The sequence below is a fragment of the Accipiter gentilis genome, chromosome 6 (assembly GCF_929443795.1).
Source record: "Accipiter gentilis chromosome 6, bAccGen1.1, whole genome shotgun sequence".
Lineage (NCBI taxonomy): Eukaryota > Metazoa > Chordata > Aves > Accipitriformes > Accipitridae > Astur > Astur gentilis.
Genome location: NC_064885.1, coordinates 7,873,430 through 7,889,589, shown reverse-complemented (window position 1 = coordinate 7,889,589; position 16,160 = coordinate 7,873,430). Strand labels below are relative to the sequence as shown.

The 16,160-nt window shown below is 51.5% G+C and overlaps 1 protein-coding gene across 4 annotated transcripts in view; it reads right to left on the bottom strand.

Annotated features, from left to right (window-relative positions):
- The window catches only part of LOC126039315 (NADPH--cytochrome P450 reductase), a 31,601-nt gene extending 17,754 nt beyond the window's left edge, over nucleotides 1–13,847 (bottom strand). The window contains exons 1-3 of one of the 4 annotated variants that reach the window (XM_049802343.1): nucleotides 13,760–13,847; nucleotides 11,442–11,577; nucleotides 493–685 (exon numbers count right to left, since the gene is read on the bottom strand). In XM_049802343.1, the coding sequence (XP_049658300.1) occupies nucleotides 493–671 (179 nt within the window). In that variant the 5' untranslated portion in view covers nucleotides 672–685; nucleotides 11,442–11,577; nucleotides 13,760–13,847. Of the gene's footprint in view, nucleotides 1–492; nucleotides 686–6,255; nucleotides 6,304–11,441; nucleotides 12,927–13,644; nucleotides 13,664–13,759 lie in introns of those variants that run through there. The other 3 variants (XM_049802344.1, XM_049802342.1, XM_049802341.1) reach the window with 3 other exon arrangements.
- Between the last annotated feature and the right edge of the window lie 2,313 nt (nucleotides 13,848–16,160).

The following is a 16,160-nucleotide window of genomic DNA, read 5'->3' as shown; positions in this document are numbered from 1 at the left end:
AGCTCATGCCCAGGAATTATCTCCCAGCTCCCCAAGACTATTTCTTCTCTTCATAGCTAAGGGCAGATAAGACTTCTGACAGGAAACCTTATTAAAAGCAAGTCCACTTTTCTCCAGATTTATCTAAATATGACTTTTATCAGAAAATGCAGAGAATAGCCAAAGCAATCCTTAAGAGTTCTGAAGTACAGCCAGAGGCTTTTCTGCCTTATCTTTTCTTGCCTTGCCTAAGAAAGACAAATTACTAATTTGGGCCACACGGTGGGGTAAGGCAGAACTGCAGCCTGGCTCTTCCACTGGGATTTCTGCATTGCGAGGTGAACGCACAGCTCAGAAGAAATATGAGGGGAGTGAAATGCACTTTGGGACCAAGTCCCCTCACCTGGGGACCTCCTATAATCCAGCTGAGCCTCCTGCACAGCGTCCAAGGACGCACCATAAGCAAGACAGAAAGCTACGCTCACCCCATGCTGTCTGAGAGTTGTTACTTACACTGATTGCATTTTGGGGAGGTCTGGGACTTCCTCCTTTTTCTTGCGGAAGAAGAACCAGTAAGTAAAAAGCCCAACGATGAGTGAGACGAGAAACAGGTCCATCATGCTGAAGGCAGAATCTTGTTGTGCGCTGTTGTCAGGAGGGGAGATGTTTGGTTCCATGCCAGCATCTCCCATGATTGTCAAAGGCACTGCAAGCAAAGAACAACAAATGAACACCAGCAGTCACACAGTTCCACAGAAGACCAGAAGAGCATTAGGGGCCGTTCAGAGTATGCTTTTTCACTGTACATTTAGTCCTAGGAGCACAAGGCAGCCCAACTCTTTGGAGAAAGGCTTTACACCACAATACTGCAACATCCTTTTGCATCCCAAAGTATCTCGCTGTCCCACCAAGCTTTTCCCTTCCTGTTGCATCCATGCTGATCCATCAGAAGTGATTTCTGCTCTCCCTTTGCCAGCACCATTGGAGCAGCCCCAAATTCCAGCCAGGGAGCCCAACCCGGCTCCTACTAACACCCCAGCAAAACTGAACAGGGACTCATGGCCAGCCTTTACTAAAGCCCTTACTCACCACAGAGCCCACGGGGTGTTAGTGGGGGAAGACCCCACTCTTCCAGTCACTCCACAGATCTGCGGCTTTCTCCCTCCTTTCCACAAGGTGATATGATGCCCCAGATCTACTGCTGTGCTTAGTAACCACAGAGCAGAACTGTGGCATGGTACTTCTGTGAGCATCCCCACATTAGGTCATTACAACACAAATTATGAATACTTTTGATTTACTATAAACCGCCACATGCAGATTGGATTTACTATCTATTTACTATTCTTTTTGGGCCAAAGACCTCCCAGTCCTCTCCACTATCTTCCCCAGTTTAACTTCCATCTCCTCGAATTACTCCTTTCCACTTGCCAAGGCAGAGTTTAAGTGACTTGTGACTTGCCTATAGCCATACCCAGAGTCCGCGGTAGTGCAAGGATAAGCACCCAGCCCTGAAGTGCCTGACTAGCCCTATGACCCCTGTCCTTCCCCTGGGGAGCCACCCATCACTCACCCCTTCCTGCTGCTCTGCCAAAGCTCTGAACTTCTCTGACCCTAGTCCAGATTGCAAGATTATCTTCCCAACACACAAGGGCGCACTCTGTCCAAGCAAACAGATAATCAACTCAAAACTTGATTTGTAAGGGCAAAGTGACTCTCTTCTTGTACTTGGGCCAGTCACCCAGGAGACCGTGGACATTTGAACTTGCACACAGAAAACTGACTCAGAGCTGCGGGGATGCCACTGGAGAGAAAGGACATGTCCCATGGCTGAGCCAGGCAGGGAGAGTTAACCTGTTCAGCAAACGTGTCCCTGCTGGAGAAAAGCTCCCAGACAGCTTTCTTGGGGGGCTGAAAGAGAAACAGCAAACTCCAAGATGTGCCTGGGCTGAGAAAGAAAACTGACTCAAGTTTAAGGTTATGCTAATGCATTCACAAGTTGGGAAGAAAAGGGAAGGTGATGCTTAGGGAGCGCTAACAAGGGAGACCAGGTCTTCAGCAAAGAAGAACCCCTTGTTGTTACTCCTACAAAGAAAAAGTCCAGCTCTGGAGAACAGAAAGTACTCTGCCACAGGCCACCAGCTATAAAAGGCAGCTCTGCAGAGTGTAGGGAGAAGTCCACAGCCACCTGACAGTAATCATGGGTGGGCTCCTGGGTACTTTTGCAGCCCAACTAGTTCTCAACCCCACAAGAAGTTTAATTTGGTGGAGAACTTGGCAAGTGACTGTAGTACGAAGGGTACTAAAACACCACGCATTAGGTTCCCAGAGATGACGCTATGCAGGGAGTTGGAAGAAAAATGTGAGTGATGAGACTGCAGACAAGCAAATTGCCCATTCCTCTCCATCAGGCAGGTCACCCTGTCCTCCCTCCTTGCAGACAGGCTTTCCATCACTGGATCTCAGAGCCAGGCAAGAGCTGTGTGTTATTTCTGTACAACTGTAGACTAAACTGTTAGTTAAAGCCTCCACAACTGGAGCTGAGTTGCCAAAAAGGCACAGCTCCCAGCAGGGTGCCTCACCTCCTCCTTATTCAGTTCCAGTAAATCACCAAGGAGCTCGTCTGGCAACTGACACCAAGGAAATGCACCAGTAGGGGGAAAAATGTTGCTGGTTTATTGCCTTCACTCTCAATGAAACCTCAGAAGTTTTAATTGCAAGGTCTTCTCCTCATCACTGCCACCCCACCTCATCTGTAGGAAGATCTCAACCAAAAACTGCCAGATGACCCATCCTCTCACACACAGTTTTGGTTCTGGCTGTCTCTCATCACTTGAATTGCTCATTAAGTCTCCCCTGAGGGCTGCTGGTCAATGCTTCCCCAGGGAGCCTCAGCTGCTGCTCATGCACAGCACAGCCCCAACTCTTCTGCAAAGAGATGGAGGAAGCAGTGCCCGAACACAGGCAGTAGGCTGCCTCGATAAACATCTCCAACACTGCAAGGTGCATTTTTTTCAGTGCCAGCTTCCATTGCCCAAATTACATGAGGGTGACCGGTTCCACTCATACAGGGCAGCGATGGCCACATCAATAAGTTTATCCTCAGCAACAGCCTTTCTTTCACGCACTTTCCTTGACAAGCCCTTTCCCATGGTACATAAGGTAATGACAAACCTTTACTCAGAGGAAGCCATGAAAAAAAACCAAGGCTGGAGACCACAATAAGCTGGTTTGGGGCAGCAAATGCACACCTTCCCTTCTGAGCACCAAATCTAGCATTCACAGCAGCCAAGCCCTAGGAAAGCCTCTTTGCACAAAGCACAGCAGTATCTCTTGTAATAAACTGCATGGGGAGGAGAGTTTCAAGCTAGACACATCTTTGGTGAGTGGCAGCCAGCCCTGGGTGGAACGCTTATAGGCTGCATATGCTTGGCCCCACAGCAATTCCCCTCCCAGCTGCCAATAACTCAGACATGGATATTTGCCAGCTCCCCTTACACAGGACAAGAGAATGAGTTCCTGGGCTCATCAGCAAAGTGAGGGCTATGTCTCCAGCAGCAATTATTGCCATGCCCAAAGCAGCAGAGCTTCTGGCCTCCCAGAGCAGAGGGGACAAGCAGCAGCCACAAAGGGTTTTGCTTTTTGAAGCCTCAGGAGGTGGTCTGCTCTCCCAAGCAGTGACGCCTTGGAAAGACGCATCCTCAGGAATGAAGCTCCCAGGAATGCAGCATGGACAGATGCAGGGGAGGAAGCCATACTATCTCCTGGCCTTCACCACACTGCAGCTCTCCAGCATTTCAAAGGGGAACCCTACAGCTACAGCTGCAGCAGCAGCCAGACCACCCACTAACTCCCCGCACCTATAGCCAGAGGGAAGAGCACCATTTCTGGAGGTTTATGAGTCTGGTGCATGGACCAGAGTCTTGGCTTGGTCTCCCCTCTCCATTCACAAGTCTCCATAGCATAAAGGTTATATACTGACCTCTAACTCTGGAAGGAAGGACAGTTGTTCTCTAGTGATGGAACCAAAGACACAAGAACTGCTTTAATTTTGATGATGGGCTCCATCTGGTCCTGGACATTTAGTTATTCAAGTCCTATATCATAGCTACAGGTTCTTCTTTTTGCTCCCCACCCCTAGGAAAAGGTTTGCTTAGATATATCAAGAGAAAGGCAAAGGATGTGGAATTAGACCTCACACTTCTTTTTTTAAAGGGTTGTCATAACTCAGGAACTATTTAACTCACTTCACCTAGCACAGGAAGATTATTCCTCAATTTATCTCAGTCCGACCTAGTTGGCCGCAACAATTATTTTCCAGAAGTTCACAGCAATTAATTTTCAAATACATGTCCTTTTCTAACTTCCAGTGAAAAGAAACCTGACTCTTATTTAGAATTTAGCTATCCTGGAAATCCTGCAGTTTCTGGAAGGACCCTGATAGAACCAGATCAGGGTTTTAAAAGGGAAAAGAAATTTATGATGCAGAAGTAAAAGTTCCCCTGACACCAGTTTCAAAGGTAGTTATTTTATGCCCATTGTTTATTATGTCTTCAATCAAGACAAGACAGACCTCCATTTCCCCTTTTTTCTTTCTTTCTTTTTTTTTTTTTTTTAAATCATGGCTGCAGTTCCTGGATCCTTGTTTACGCACACCGTATCTGGTGTAAAGCAACCAGTCTCAGCCAAGATGTGAGGCATCTATGTCACACAGAAAAGTCACAACATTTTGAAAGATTGCAATCAAGCGATGCTATATTTTAGCGCAGCTTTTCAGCTTCTGAATGCAGCTTCTAAACCTGGGAAGTTGTTTGATTCGCAATCATTCAAATCACCGGGGACCCTCTCTGCACATCTCCATGCTGCCAAACAGATGCACTTCCTTCTCATATTAAAACCCATATTCCTACGTCTCATGCACATCTCAAGCAAAGGACTGGAAGTACTGTCAGTGTCAGGCACCCTCAAATTCCCCACATTTTCCACGTGGACAAAAGGTGCTATCACATCATAGCATTAAAAATATTAAAATATAAATAAAAATAGTATCACAACAAACAAGATGGGATGGGGAGTGCCCTAAAAGCCAAGTGATCAGGAACCCAAAGAGATCCATTCTTTCCCCTCTCTTGCACACAGCCAATGGCAGCGTTAGGAGATGGTGGAGCAGATGCCCCCAAAAGCACGCTGCAGCCCTCAACTCCAACTGGCAGGCACAGCATCATAGTCATGAAACATGGCTGGGAGGTCTCCCTTTCTGCCAAATACAAGGACATTTCTCCAAGTCACATTGCAGCATCTTCTAGTGACCAAAAGCCTTGTCTCTGAAGCCAAGTTGTCGATCTGGGCAGGAAGTTGGCTCTTTGAGTTGAAGTAGCCTTTTATTTATAAAATGCTTGGGATGAGTTTCAAGTATCTCAGGACAGTTTGGCTTCCTGGTCCCAGATCAGGACTGCAGCCTGTGACTCTTGCTCCAAAAATGAGTGACCTAGCCCTGTGCCATCATAACCACGCCACAACCCACAGCATCAGCCCTGCTCACGTGAGAGGGAAAGGAGAAGGAAGACTGCTGACCAAGCACAGGCCCAGGCTGCTCACTGCTCCCACCTCCAATAACCCGATCCCCAGGCTCCAGCTGATCACAGCCTCTAGCACCAAGAAGCTCCCGAGTTCAGCTCAACACAGCAGAGAGGGCTCCCCACAATCCCTGCACACCCACACAGCGATAGGCACAAATCCTGCTGTGCCCTACGGACTCTGCCTACCCTGGCATGGGGCAGTACAGAGGCTGTACCATCTCCCATGGCCCTGAGCTTATTGAAACAGCCAGTTTTCCTAATGGAAACCAAGCGGCAGCAGCACCCTTTGGATACCTGCAGATAAACACAGGACCTGCAGGCAGAATCTCTATTTTGCAGTATATGCACACAAAAATCTGTGACAACCGAGTCAAATGGGGAATCGAGTGACATAAACACATGCAATGCCATTAGCCACTGTCACCCAACCCTCGCAGCAATGCCAGGCACCGTTCAAAGGATGCTCACTCAGCAGGGCGCAGGCAGCCAAGCCCACAGCAAGGTCCAGGCTGTCTCAGATAGATGCTAGCAGGGACACCAGGCAGCCAGTCTGAAGTCAAACCATGCCTGCAGGAACGAGCTCGCCACACATCGCGCAGCAATGCCATCACGCCGCCATCACGCCGCCAACACAAGCCCCAGAGTGCCCAGTTCCTCCATGCTAGCCGCCCCGTTCACACCCAGCAAGGACACTTACCGAAGGACTGCCTTCTGGTTTCTTGTAAACGGGAATCCATGCAAGTCACCACCACATCTAACAGCAGCACACACTCAATAAGCCACCGGTTCTTTCGGACTGGCTTTCTCAAGTCAGACTCCCAGTAAAAGCCCCGCACAGCTGCACCAGGGAAGGGGACAAAGGGGCACTGCTGGCAGAGCCAACCTGGCGGAGCACTCTTCTTGCTCTCTGCAGCCACATGATGATGACCCTCGTGTCACTGACTCAGCACTTGCATTGCATTAGTGAACAAAGCGGAAACACAGCTGTGTCAATTTCTAGCACTGGAAACGCTGCACAGCTGGGGATGTCAGCATTACCACAAGATCTGCCACAGCCATCTTTCTGATCGAGAGGGACCAACCTGAATTCCCTAGGTGCAGGAGGGTGTCCAAGACCAGACCCCCCTCCCCACCACATGCCTGGCCTGCCCCTGGGATCACCCTTTCTCTCGTGCTGACCATCTTTGCACAGCATGGCACATGGCACAACACGTATCAGGGACATGACCAGCCTCAAGAAGAAGCTTTACAAAAAAACCCCTACAGTTTTAAACCAGAGATCAGTTATTTCCACTGGCATCATGGCACAGCCCCAAAAGACAGCTTCAGGACAGAGGGGAGACACAGCATGGAAATGAGCAGCCAAAGCAAATGGAAACCCCTTCTTTTTATACAGCATTGACCTGCAGCCTGAGCTTTAGAAACAATGGCAAAATAAACAGAAACTAACTTAAAAACCAGCTAAAACACCTGGGAGGAAAAAAAACCAAAAACCACTCTGCAGCCCTCTCGCAGGTCCCTATTCCCATGGCATCTGCAAAGCTCATTGAGAGCTCGCACAGACGGCGGCACCAAAAGGAAGCCGCAGCAAGCCCCCATCGCTCCGTGCAGTGGCGGCAGTGGAGAAGGAAGGGACTTGCTTACAAACAGGAATGCAGTCTTGTGACCGGCAAAGGGTTTTCTTCTTTCACCCACTAAAGCTAGAAGACAGACGGGTTACTGACTTGTGTCAGGAAGAGGAGCCCCACAGACACAAGCCTGCAAGGAAGGATGAGGGTCAGCAGCAGCAGCAGAAAAAGAGCAGGGCTGTAGTGGAGATGGCATTTCTGTGCCCAGTCTCTTCCGAATCTCACCGCAGTGAAGACTTTCCTGCATGCTAGTGTGTGGTATTAGGCCAGGAGACCCTTGGGGCAAAACCGGATTTCTCTCGTTCCTCTTCGGGTATGAATGCAACCGATTAGAATAAGAAATTCTGTTTACATCAGCCTGTGCCAGTTACTGGCCTCAACAAGTCTCAAATTAGCTCTTTTTCCCTTCCTTTTCAGTAAAAGGAGACCTGGCAAGAAAAGTGGTCATTTCCAAAACAAAAGCGGACCACTGAAGCTGGCACTCAGATCCAGGTTATTTAACATTGCCTTCAACAGCCCTTGGATTAGCCTTTTCTCTGCAGCTCTGCTGCACGGAGATCATGTTTCCTCTCAGTAAGAGGCCTTTGGTCCACCCAGATGAGTGGCCGTGCTTGGTCTGGTCTGCACAGGCTCCCTGCTTTGGGTGGGACCACACTACAGGCGAGTTCCTGGGCTCCTGGGGGCTGCACTGGGGAAAGCAGGCATGGTGGGAGACCTCACAGCTTCCTCGCTCCATCAGCCTCAGCTCGAGCACCAGTGTTGGGGCTCGCTGTGAAACAGGGAGGCCACTGCACATGGGGAGCCAAAGGCGTGCTTTCCTCATCACAGCGATAACAAGCGGTGATCCAGGGCTGACTTTCACCAGTGCCCACAACGACAAGGTTTAGCTTTCACTACACATGAAGGCTCACTACGCCTAGCACTTCTGTATCACTTTCTTCCCACATATGTAAAAAAACATCCCAGCACATCCCACAACTTCCCATTAACCACCATCAGCTCAGTAAAGAAGAGTGGAAAGCAGCAGTCTCTTTTTCAAGCAATACTGGGAAAGTGACTCTCCGTGGGCCTCTTGTCACTTCCAGCAACTCGGAACCCCCCACCTAAACAGAGGACTTGGCTGCAGCAGCACCTCAAGCAGGGATAAGAAACACACACCCAACTCAAAGCTGTTTTTTTGGTGAAACAGAACAAATTGCTCTCAATGTGCAAGGTCTCTTCTAGCCAGACCTTGACACACCGGCTCAGACGTCGGCAGAACTTCTATTTTAGGCATGAGATACATGCGGAGCATGCATCAGTCAGTCTGGAGCTTGAAACACGGCATATTTGAGCTTTCACTGTCACACTTGCATGTTGTTTTTTTTTGGCCAATAGGTCCTTATTCAAGGACAGCAGAGCAGCTGTAAAAGCAAGGAAGAGAACAACAAGAGGAATGGTTTTACTGAGGCAGAAAGCAACTCTACGCTATGGGTATACCAAGGTAGGGCTAATGTGGTAAGCCCAGTAGACTGAACAAAAGGACTTAAAGTATTATCCAACACAAAAATTAATTCAAACTTGCCAAGTTGCCTCAAAAGAAAGCAACCCAGAATTACTGAATTTGCACACTTCCTTTCACCAGATAAAAGCCCATCTCTCAACCTTTAAACAAGGATGTGGGGCATCTCACCAGGTTAGGCACCTGAACACCTTCCTTCGTGAAGATTAACATGAGCCAGCACAAAAAAAACAAGTGCTCAAGATTACAGGATAAACAAAACCTGAGAATGGCAGGTAAACTGAACCCCCTGCTAATACTGTTCCCCAGCCTCCCCTCCCAGGGAGGGACAAATTTAGAGCACCACGCTTCAGGCACTGTTTGAGAGAGGAACAGGAGTCTCAACACCACCAATATTCAGGAGTTGGGACAAGTCTGCAGGAGTTTTAGACCACCTTATTACCAACTACGTAGGCACTACTCAGTCAAACCAACAGCTCAGAGGGCTATGCTGCAAAATCTCAGGAGCAACCCATTCAGGCATGCATTTTGCATGGTTCAAGCTCCTGCTGAAGATGTTTTTTTAAGATCAAGAGGGAAATATGGTATTTTTTCAGCAGCCTCTTCTGCAAGTGTTTTACCCAATGCTGCCACAGGTGGAAGTTCACTTTCCCCAAACAGGCCATTTGCTTACCCCCCTGCCTGCATTTGTTGAGGGTTTGTGTGACAAGCCGTGATTTTGTCTGCAGCCACTACAGGGAGGAGAGCACTATGGACAGGTTTGGCAGCCACAGACTTTGACCTCTTCCACCAGGAAGAGTTTGGACAGCAAAACCCTCTAACGCCCTTTTCATCTGGAAGGTTTCCATTGAAACTGACAGCTGGAAAAGCATCAGCAACACATGGTTAAATTGATCCTGCAAAGGTTTAAGAACTGTAAAGACCTCCAATCAGAGCAGTATGTTTTGGGGATTTATTCATTTAAAGGAAACCAAGCACTGTTTGTATGGAACCAGGACATTCTGTATTTATAAGGTAGCTTTCCTCTGAGGATGCGAGAGCTTTTCAGACACTACATGCCTGTTTCCTACGTTGCTGTGAGGGAAGGAGGTGTTACTACACAATCTTTACATCACATGGTAGCTCAGCAAGAGAACTGTCCTCCTGGTCCCAGACCCAGGCTCCACATCTGGCTGCTCTATTAGAAGTGTGTGCAGTCACCCTATGAACCTCCCTGCCTGCTATGGGCAAGGCAATCTGAGCTGGATTGTACTTTCTTGAACACTTGTGAAATACAGACCGCTACCCAGCCCAGTCCCCTGCAATCACACACAACTGCGTGCACCAGCAGACACCAGAACATCAATCCAGTATCCAAAGCGGGTATCCTTGTGCCGAAAAGGGACACCAGGCCACAGGACAACATACAACTCAGGCAGGGAGTAAGTGGGGTCACAGGCTGAAAGGCTGACCCTGAGTTGCAAAAACTGCAGCTCTCCAACTCCGTACTCCCACTCCAGCACCGTCAACATAAACAGGAGTTACTTGACACAGGATTTTTCTTTCCCGTTGTAACACAAACTGCTCCTCTTACCTCCAGTGGCTACGCATACAGCCCTGTTACACAACCAGGGCTTGCACAATCCTTGCAGGCATTTTATCAGCTTGCTCTTCCAAAGCTTGGAGTTAGCTCGAACTGAGAGGTGCTAGCAACGACCCATGAAAGCAAGTCAATAGATGCATTTCACAAGCAACCATGCAGCAAGATCCAGCGTACTTGCCAGCATCGCAAAGACAAACCTACCAACTCCCCAAGCTAGTTACTAAACCTTCCTGACAGACTTGCACATGCGCTGCCAGAGCCAGATTTTCCAAGGAGAAAAATCCAACCCCATCTTTAACTCTGAACCTCCCCATCTTCTACTCCATACAGCAAGAACAGAAAGGAAAATGAGTCAATAACTCTATTCCTTGCAAAGGAATAACTGGAGGCCTAGAAGTGGCTGGTAATTAAGCAAAAATACTACCATAATCTGCCACTATAGGTCAAACTCAGTCACTCTTTGGACCTGTGGCTCTAGAGAAGCCGCTGGAGATACAAGTACTCCTCTTTCGCTCTTTCCAGACTCCATGAGCGATCAACAGCACACAATTGACTTGAATGTTCACTTGGGGAGAAGCAACAAGAGATTACAAGCAGCCTGTAATTATCTGTTCCGACATATGAAATTTCAAATTTTATAAAAAAACAATCTTGGCAGAGGTGTACCTGTCACTGCAGGGCTCGTGACTCACTCTCAACAATAGCGCGTATAAAGTAATCTCAGCACTCGGATCAAAAGATCACTTTAGGAAAGCAACTTATGCAAGTTCTACAAATTTTTTAGAAGTAGGAGAGCCCACGTCAGGAAACGAACAAAGTTCAGTGTCAGCAGAGGTAACTGCCAGGTGGCTTTCTTTTATATCTGGGGAAAGGGATTGGGAGGACATGGCAGGAGCACAGACCTGAGCAGGGAGGCCTTTTCCCTAGTCCTTCAGGATCGAGCAAACACATTGTCTTGGCTGCGTCACAACAGCCAAAGGAGAGAGTAAAGATCAAATGGGATTTCGGTCTAGACACAGTTCCACATGCCACTTTTGCAGCTGGTGAGCTAGGTAAAGAAACCATCGCTCCCAGCTCCTGGCCTGTCAGCTCTCACTGCCAGCCGCCCTCCCCAAACCCAACTGCACCCACAGATGCTCCACAACCTGCGATGCTCAAAAGAAACAGGTTACCTTGCACCTACGGTTCTGCAAGCAAGCGCTGATGGGGCCTGTGAGCTCCAGCACGAATGGCGGTGAGCAGCAGGGAAAGCCTCCCTCAAAACAAGACACGGAGTTTTGGTCGTACAGCCCCGTCGAGCTCTTCCAGCTGCGTTGGAAGAAACAAAATAAAAGTTGCAGAAGGCACTTACTTGCTCAACCGTGGCTACCCAGAAGGCACCATCTCGAGATTATTGACTGAACAGAAGGCAACTGCAAAGTGATGACAAAGCAAGCGGTTTTACTGTGTCAGTTAGAGCAGGACAAATTAACAGAGGGTTAAGCCAGCTGTATGACACTACCTCCTCCTTCCTGCCCACTCTTCACCTTACTCTGCAAGGCCTTTACTTTAGAAAATTAAAAGAAAGTGCTCAGTTACGTAATATTTTTTTTTCCTGTAGCACCGGTATCCTCCCTGCTTCTTCACTGCTTTATAGAAAGTGTTTAGCAAATATAGTTCTTGTGCACCATCACGTCCATGTGCAACACAGAGGACTCTCCAAATCCAGACACTCTGTGCCGTGCACATCTTGTTTCAGTGCAATCAGCCAGCACAAGATGCATCTGAAGGAAAACTGACAGCTGTACTGGGACAATGTCAGGTTCTCCAGGAGGGGTCTGGCTCACCAGCCATTCCTCAACAAAATACCGATTTCCTCATCTGCAGCAGAGTAATCTGCAAGTTGGCTTTGCATGTGCCCAACAGCTCATCAGGATTTCTCAGAGAACTACAGAAATACTGGAAGAAAGCACATTCCCTTCTACCTAGCAGAAGGGATGAGTGCATCAGTGCACCCCACTAAGCACAGCTCTGCTGGCTAACAAAAAATATTAAATCACACAGCTCCTCCCTACGGTCCACACAAAGCATAAAGTACTATGGAAGAAGGGATGTCCCCACCAACGCTAGCACTGTTTCACCTTCAGTATCTAGAAACAGAGACATGATCCTTCCTTGTGCTTTTCCAGCTTCTCAACTGGATATGTTTCTGCTTTTTAAAAAGAGCTGCAAAAGTACAAACCCATTTGAGTTTTCCAGACTCACTCAGATCAGGCAGAAAACCTCAGTGATCCCTCTTATCTATATGCATTCCACTAAGCAGTACTATTTCTTTTCACACTCTGAAAGCTAAGCCAAGCTAACCTGTGGCCTAAACACTGGCAGATCGCACGCTCCAAGCTGCACCAGCTGTGGTTACTCCCGCAAGTAAGACAACTTCCCAAGAATCAATTCCATGCTGATGACTAACTCCCAACACTGCGATCCAGGTTTCTTTGCCCCCTCCAGCTTTAATATTCCCAAACAGGGAGTTTTCCATTATTTCCTTTGACAAGCACATTCCCCAAGGGAATAACTTCACTCTCCAAAGCAATTCCATCAGGAAAAGACAGGGGCAAACAGTCTTCCAACACCCTAGAAGCTTATAAAGAGAAATAAGCGGAACAACAGCAAACCAGACCAGCGTTCAGCAAAGGTGTCAAACGCCAGGAATAACATTCTGCAGAGAAGCGCCAGAAAAATGAGTTCATTGAAAGCTTTTAACCAGCAACAAACAGCCTAGGATGGGGTAAGTATAAGCAACCCTTCAGCACTGTGGAAGCAAAGCAGAGTGGGCATCACCCTGGAGCACCCCCCTCCCAGGCTGCCCACCCTGCCTCACGCCCCCGCCTCAGCCCCGCCGTGGGGGACCCTGCTGACTGGGTGCTGGCTAGCCCCCTGCCCCTGGGGAGCCAGGCATGATAGGGGTACCCCCCCCCAGTCACCCCAGTCCTCCCAGTAACGGGGGCTCAGTCACACCAAACCCCCTAAATAAAAGGGGCCTCTAGGCATCCCAGTCTGTTGTCGTCCCCCCCAAATAACAGTGGGTCCAGTCACATCAACTTCCCCCCAAATGACAGGGGGACCGCTCGCACCAGCCGCCCCTATACAGGGGATCCCAGTCATCCCAGTCCTCCCAGTAACAGGGAGCCAGTCACACCAGTCCCCCCATAGAACATGGGGCCCACTCATCCCAGCCTCCCCTACCAGGGGATGCCGGCCCTCCCCTCTCCATCACAGAGGACCCAGGTGTCCGAGACCGGCCCTCCTCAGCCACAAGGGACAGACCCAGGGCCCCGGTTCCCCCCGGGGAGCCTCCAACGCCACCACGGGCGCCCGTGATCCCCGGCCCCACACATTCCGGTCCCGGTGTCCCGGTCCCGGTCCCGGTCCCGGTCCCCGGTCCCCGGTCCCCGGTCCCCGGTCCCCGGTCCCCCGGTCCCCCGGTCCCCCGGTCCCCCGCGGCACCCACCGCCCCGGCCCGGCCCGTCCGACCCTGTCGGCGGCGGCGCCCCGCAGCCCCGGCGCGGCCGGCACGTAGGGTGGATCGCACCACTCGGGCACACGCGCGAAGGGGGGGACACGCTCCGCCCCCGCCACCCGCCAATGGGCTGCGAGTGCGCCTGCTCGTGGAGATCTTCCCCCTCTGCGAAGGCGCTGTTGGTACGGCCCCACCGCGCCCGGCGGAGGGAACCTTAAAGGGACAGAGATCTCTGGGAGAGGGTGCGGGGTCGGGGTTAGGGGTAGGGTGCTGCGGTCAAAGGTCAAGGAGGGGGTCAGGGAGCGAGCTCAGGGAGCGGCCGAGGTGCCGGGGTCAGAGGTCAGGGTAGGGTGAGGGCGCAGGCGAGGGGTTAGGATTAGGGTGCAGTGTGGTCGAGGGTGGGGGGGGTTCAAGGTGCAGAGGGCTAGGGGTCAGAGGTCACAGTGGGGTGTAAGCAGGGGGTCAGGGGTCAAGGTGGGAGTCAGGGGTTGGGGCCAACATTGTGTTTGGGGACAGGTGAGGGTTGGGGCCAGCACTGGGGTCAAGGTGGGGTCAGGCTTGGGGTTGGGGCTGGGGTCAGGGTGCGAAGCAGCTTTGGGGACAGGCCCCCTCTGAGCCAGGACCCCCGACCATGGCTGTGCGCGGTGCCTGGGTGCACGTGGCGGTGGTGTGGGACCCCCCGAAGCCACTGCCCTGACTGGGGTCTGTGGGGGGGCCAGGTGACCCCAGGATGAAGGCTGGCACCCGGTGGTGGGTCACCACCACCCCCTCCCTGGGAAACGAGGGGCTGCTCCGCTTGGGCAGCCTACAGCCAGAGTGAGCGAACGCTCCCGATTTAACCGCAAACCAGATGATTCAGATGTTTTGGGGAGGTCTTTCTCATAACGCCTGCGATGCCGCTGCGGGGGAGTTGCACAAGCAGCTCTGGAAATGTCCCCGGCAGGGGAGGTTTCACAACCCCGACCCCCAGACCCTGACTCCCACGGAGGGACCAGTGCTCTCCTCTCTCCTTTTTTTGTGAAGCTGAGTCACGACTCTGCCAAGCCCAGCCCGGCCAAAGCCAGGAACACAGCTTGCCCTGACCCCCACCGAGCAGCCCCACGGCCAGGCCCCGGCCCCCCGGCATCGTGCGTGGGGTCACCCCGGGGCCGCTTCCCCTCCCTTGGCCAGCCAGGCGTTGGCACGTCTGAGGTCACGGTCCTGCCGCTATCGCTGTGTTGACACTTGCTTCAGAGTCAATAAAACCCTTGGGGAAGGTGCAAAGTCTGCGCTGGCCGAGCAGGGACCGGCAGGCACCCCAGGGGCCAGGAGGAGTGCGAGGAGGGGGCACCGACCCCAAAAAGCACTGTCTTTGGGGCAGCAATGCCCGGGGCTGCAGGGACACCCTCTTTCATAATGGCACCCGACCAGAGGGCTCAGGGGTGTGAGGCCGCTCGGGCACCTGCTGCCACCCACATCGGCTCTGGGATTGATCCCACAGAAGCTCCCCAGGGTGACCCCGGTCCATGACTGTACCCTGCAGGGTGAACAGCCACAGCATCGGGATCGTGCCTGCACTGGCCCTGAGGGGACGGCAGGACAGAGTTCGTTCATGGTTTGGGGTCATCGGGCCCATCGGATGCCCAGAAAGGGGACCGGCATTATGGCACAGCCCATATGGTTTTGTTCCCTGCGGGGAAGGGGCTGGGCTCCATCACACCCAGACAAAACGTCACAGGGGCACAGGGAAGCCCAGCCCAGCCCACCCACAGGGACCTCTTCGGTTATAGTGTTTTGCCTCCACGCGTATTTCTCCCACCTGCCGTGGGGCGTGTGAGAACTCACACCTTTCCAGCTCTCCTCCATCCCCAGCACAGGCTGGGACTGAACTTTTGGCCGCAGAGCCTCCACGGTGCTGGCAAACAAGCCGAGACCCAGTGGGACAGCCGCAGAGGTGGTGTTTGGCAGCGTCCTGGCCCTGGCACAGGGCTAACCTGGCCCTCGATGCAGGATAAGCATCTGCCCACGTGTGCTTTGCCACAAATGAATGAGCGACAGGAAAGTGAATACAGGCCCATTTTTCTTCTGACATCAGTGTCTCCTGCCGGGCATCCCCACACTGCAGGACCCCGCCTTGCTCCCAGCTGGGGTGGTGATGTAGCTTGGAGTTGGTTCTGCTTCCCCACGTACCCTCGACTCCTTTTATCTCGCACCATGGTGGGTAGGGAAGAGCGGAGGGGAAGGAGCTGGGCTCTCCTGGAGCATCCATCCCACAGCAGGACTGGGCTGTCAGAGCAGGACCACTACCCTGAGCACAGGGGAACGGCCAGCTCAGCTCCCAGTGCTTGTCCCCAAAATATCATCACTCTGCAGTGACCCACCCAAGAAAAAAGGGACAACCCAAGGGGCTTTC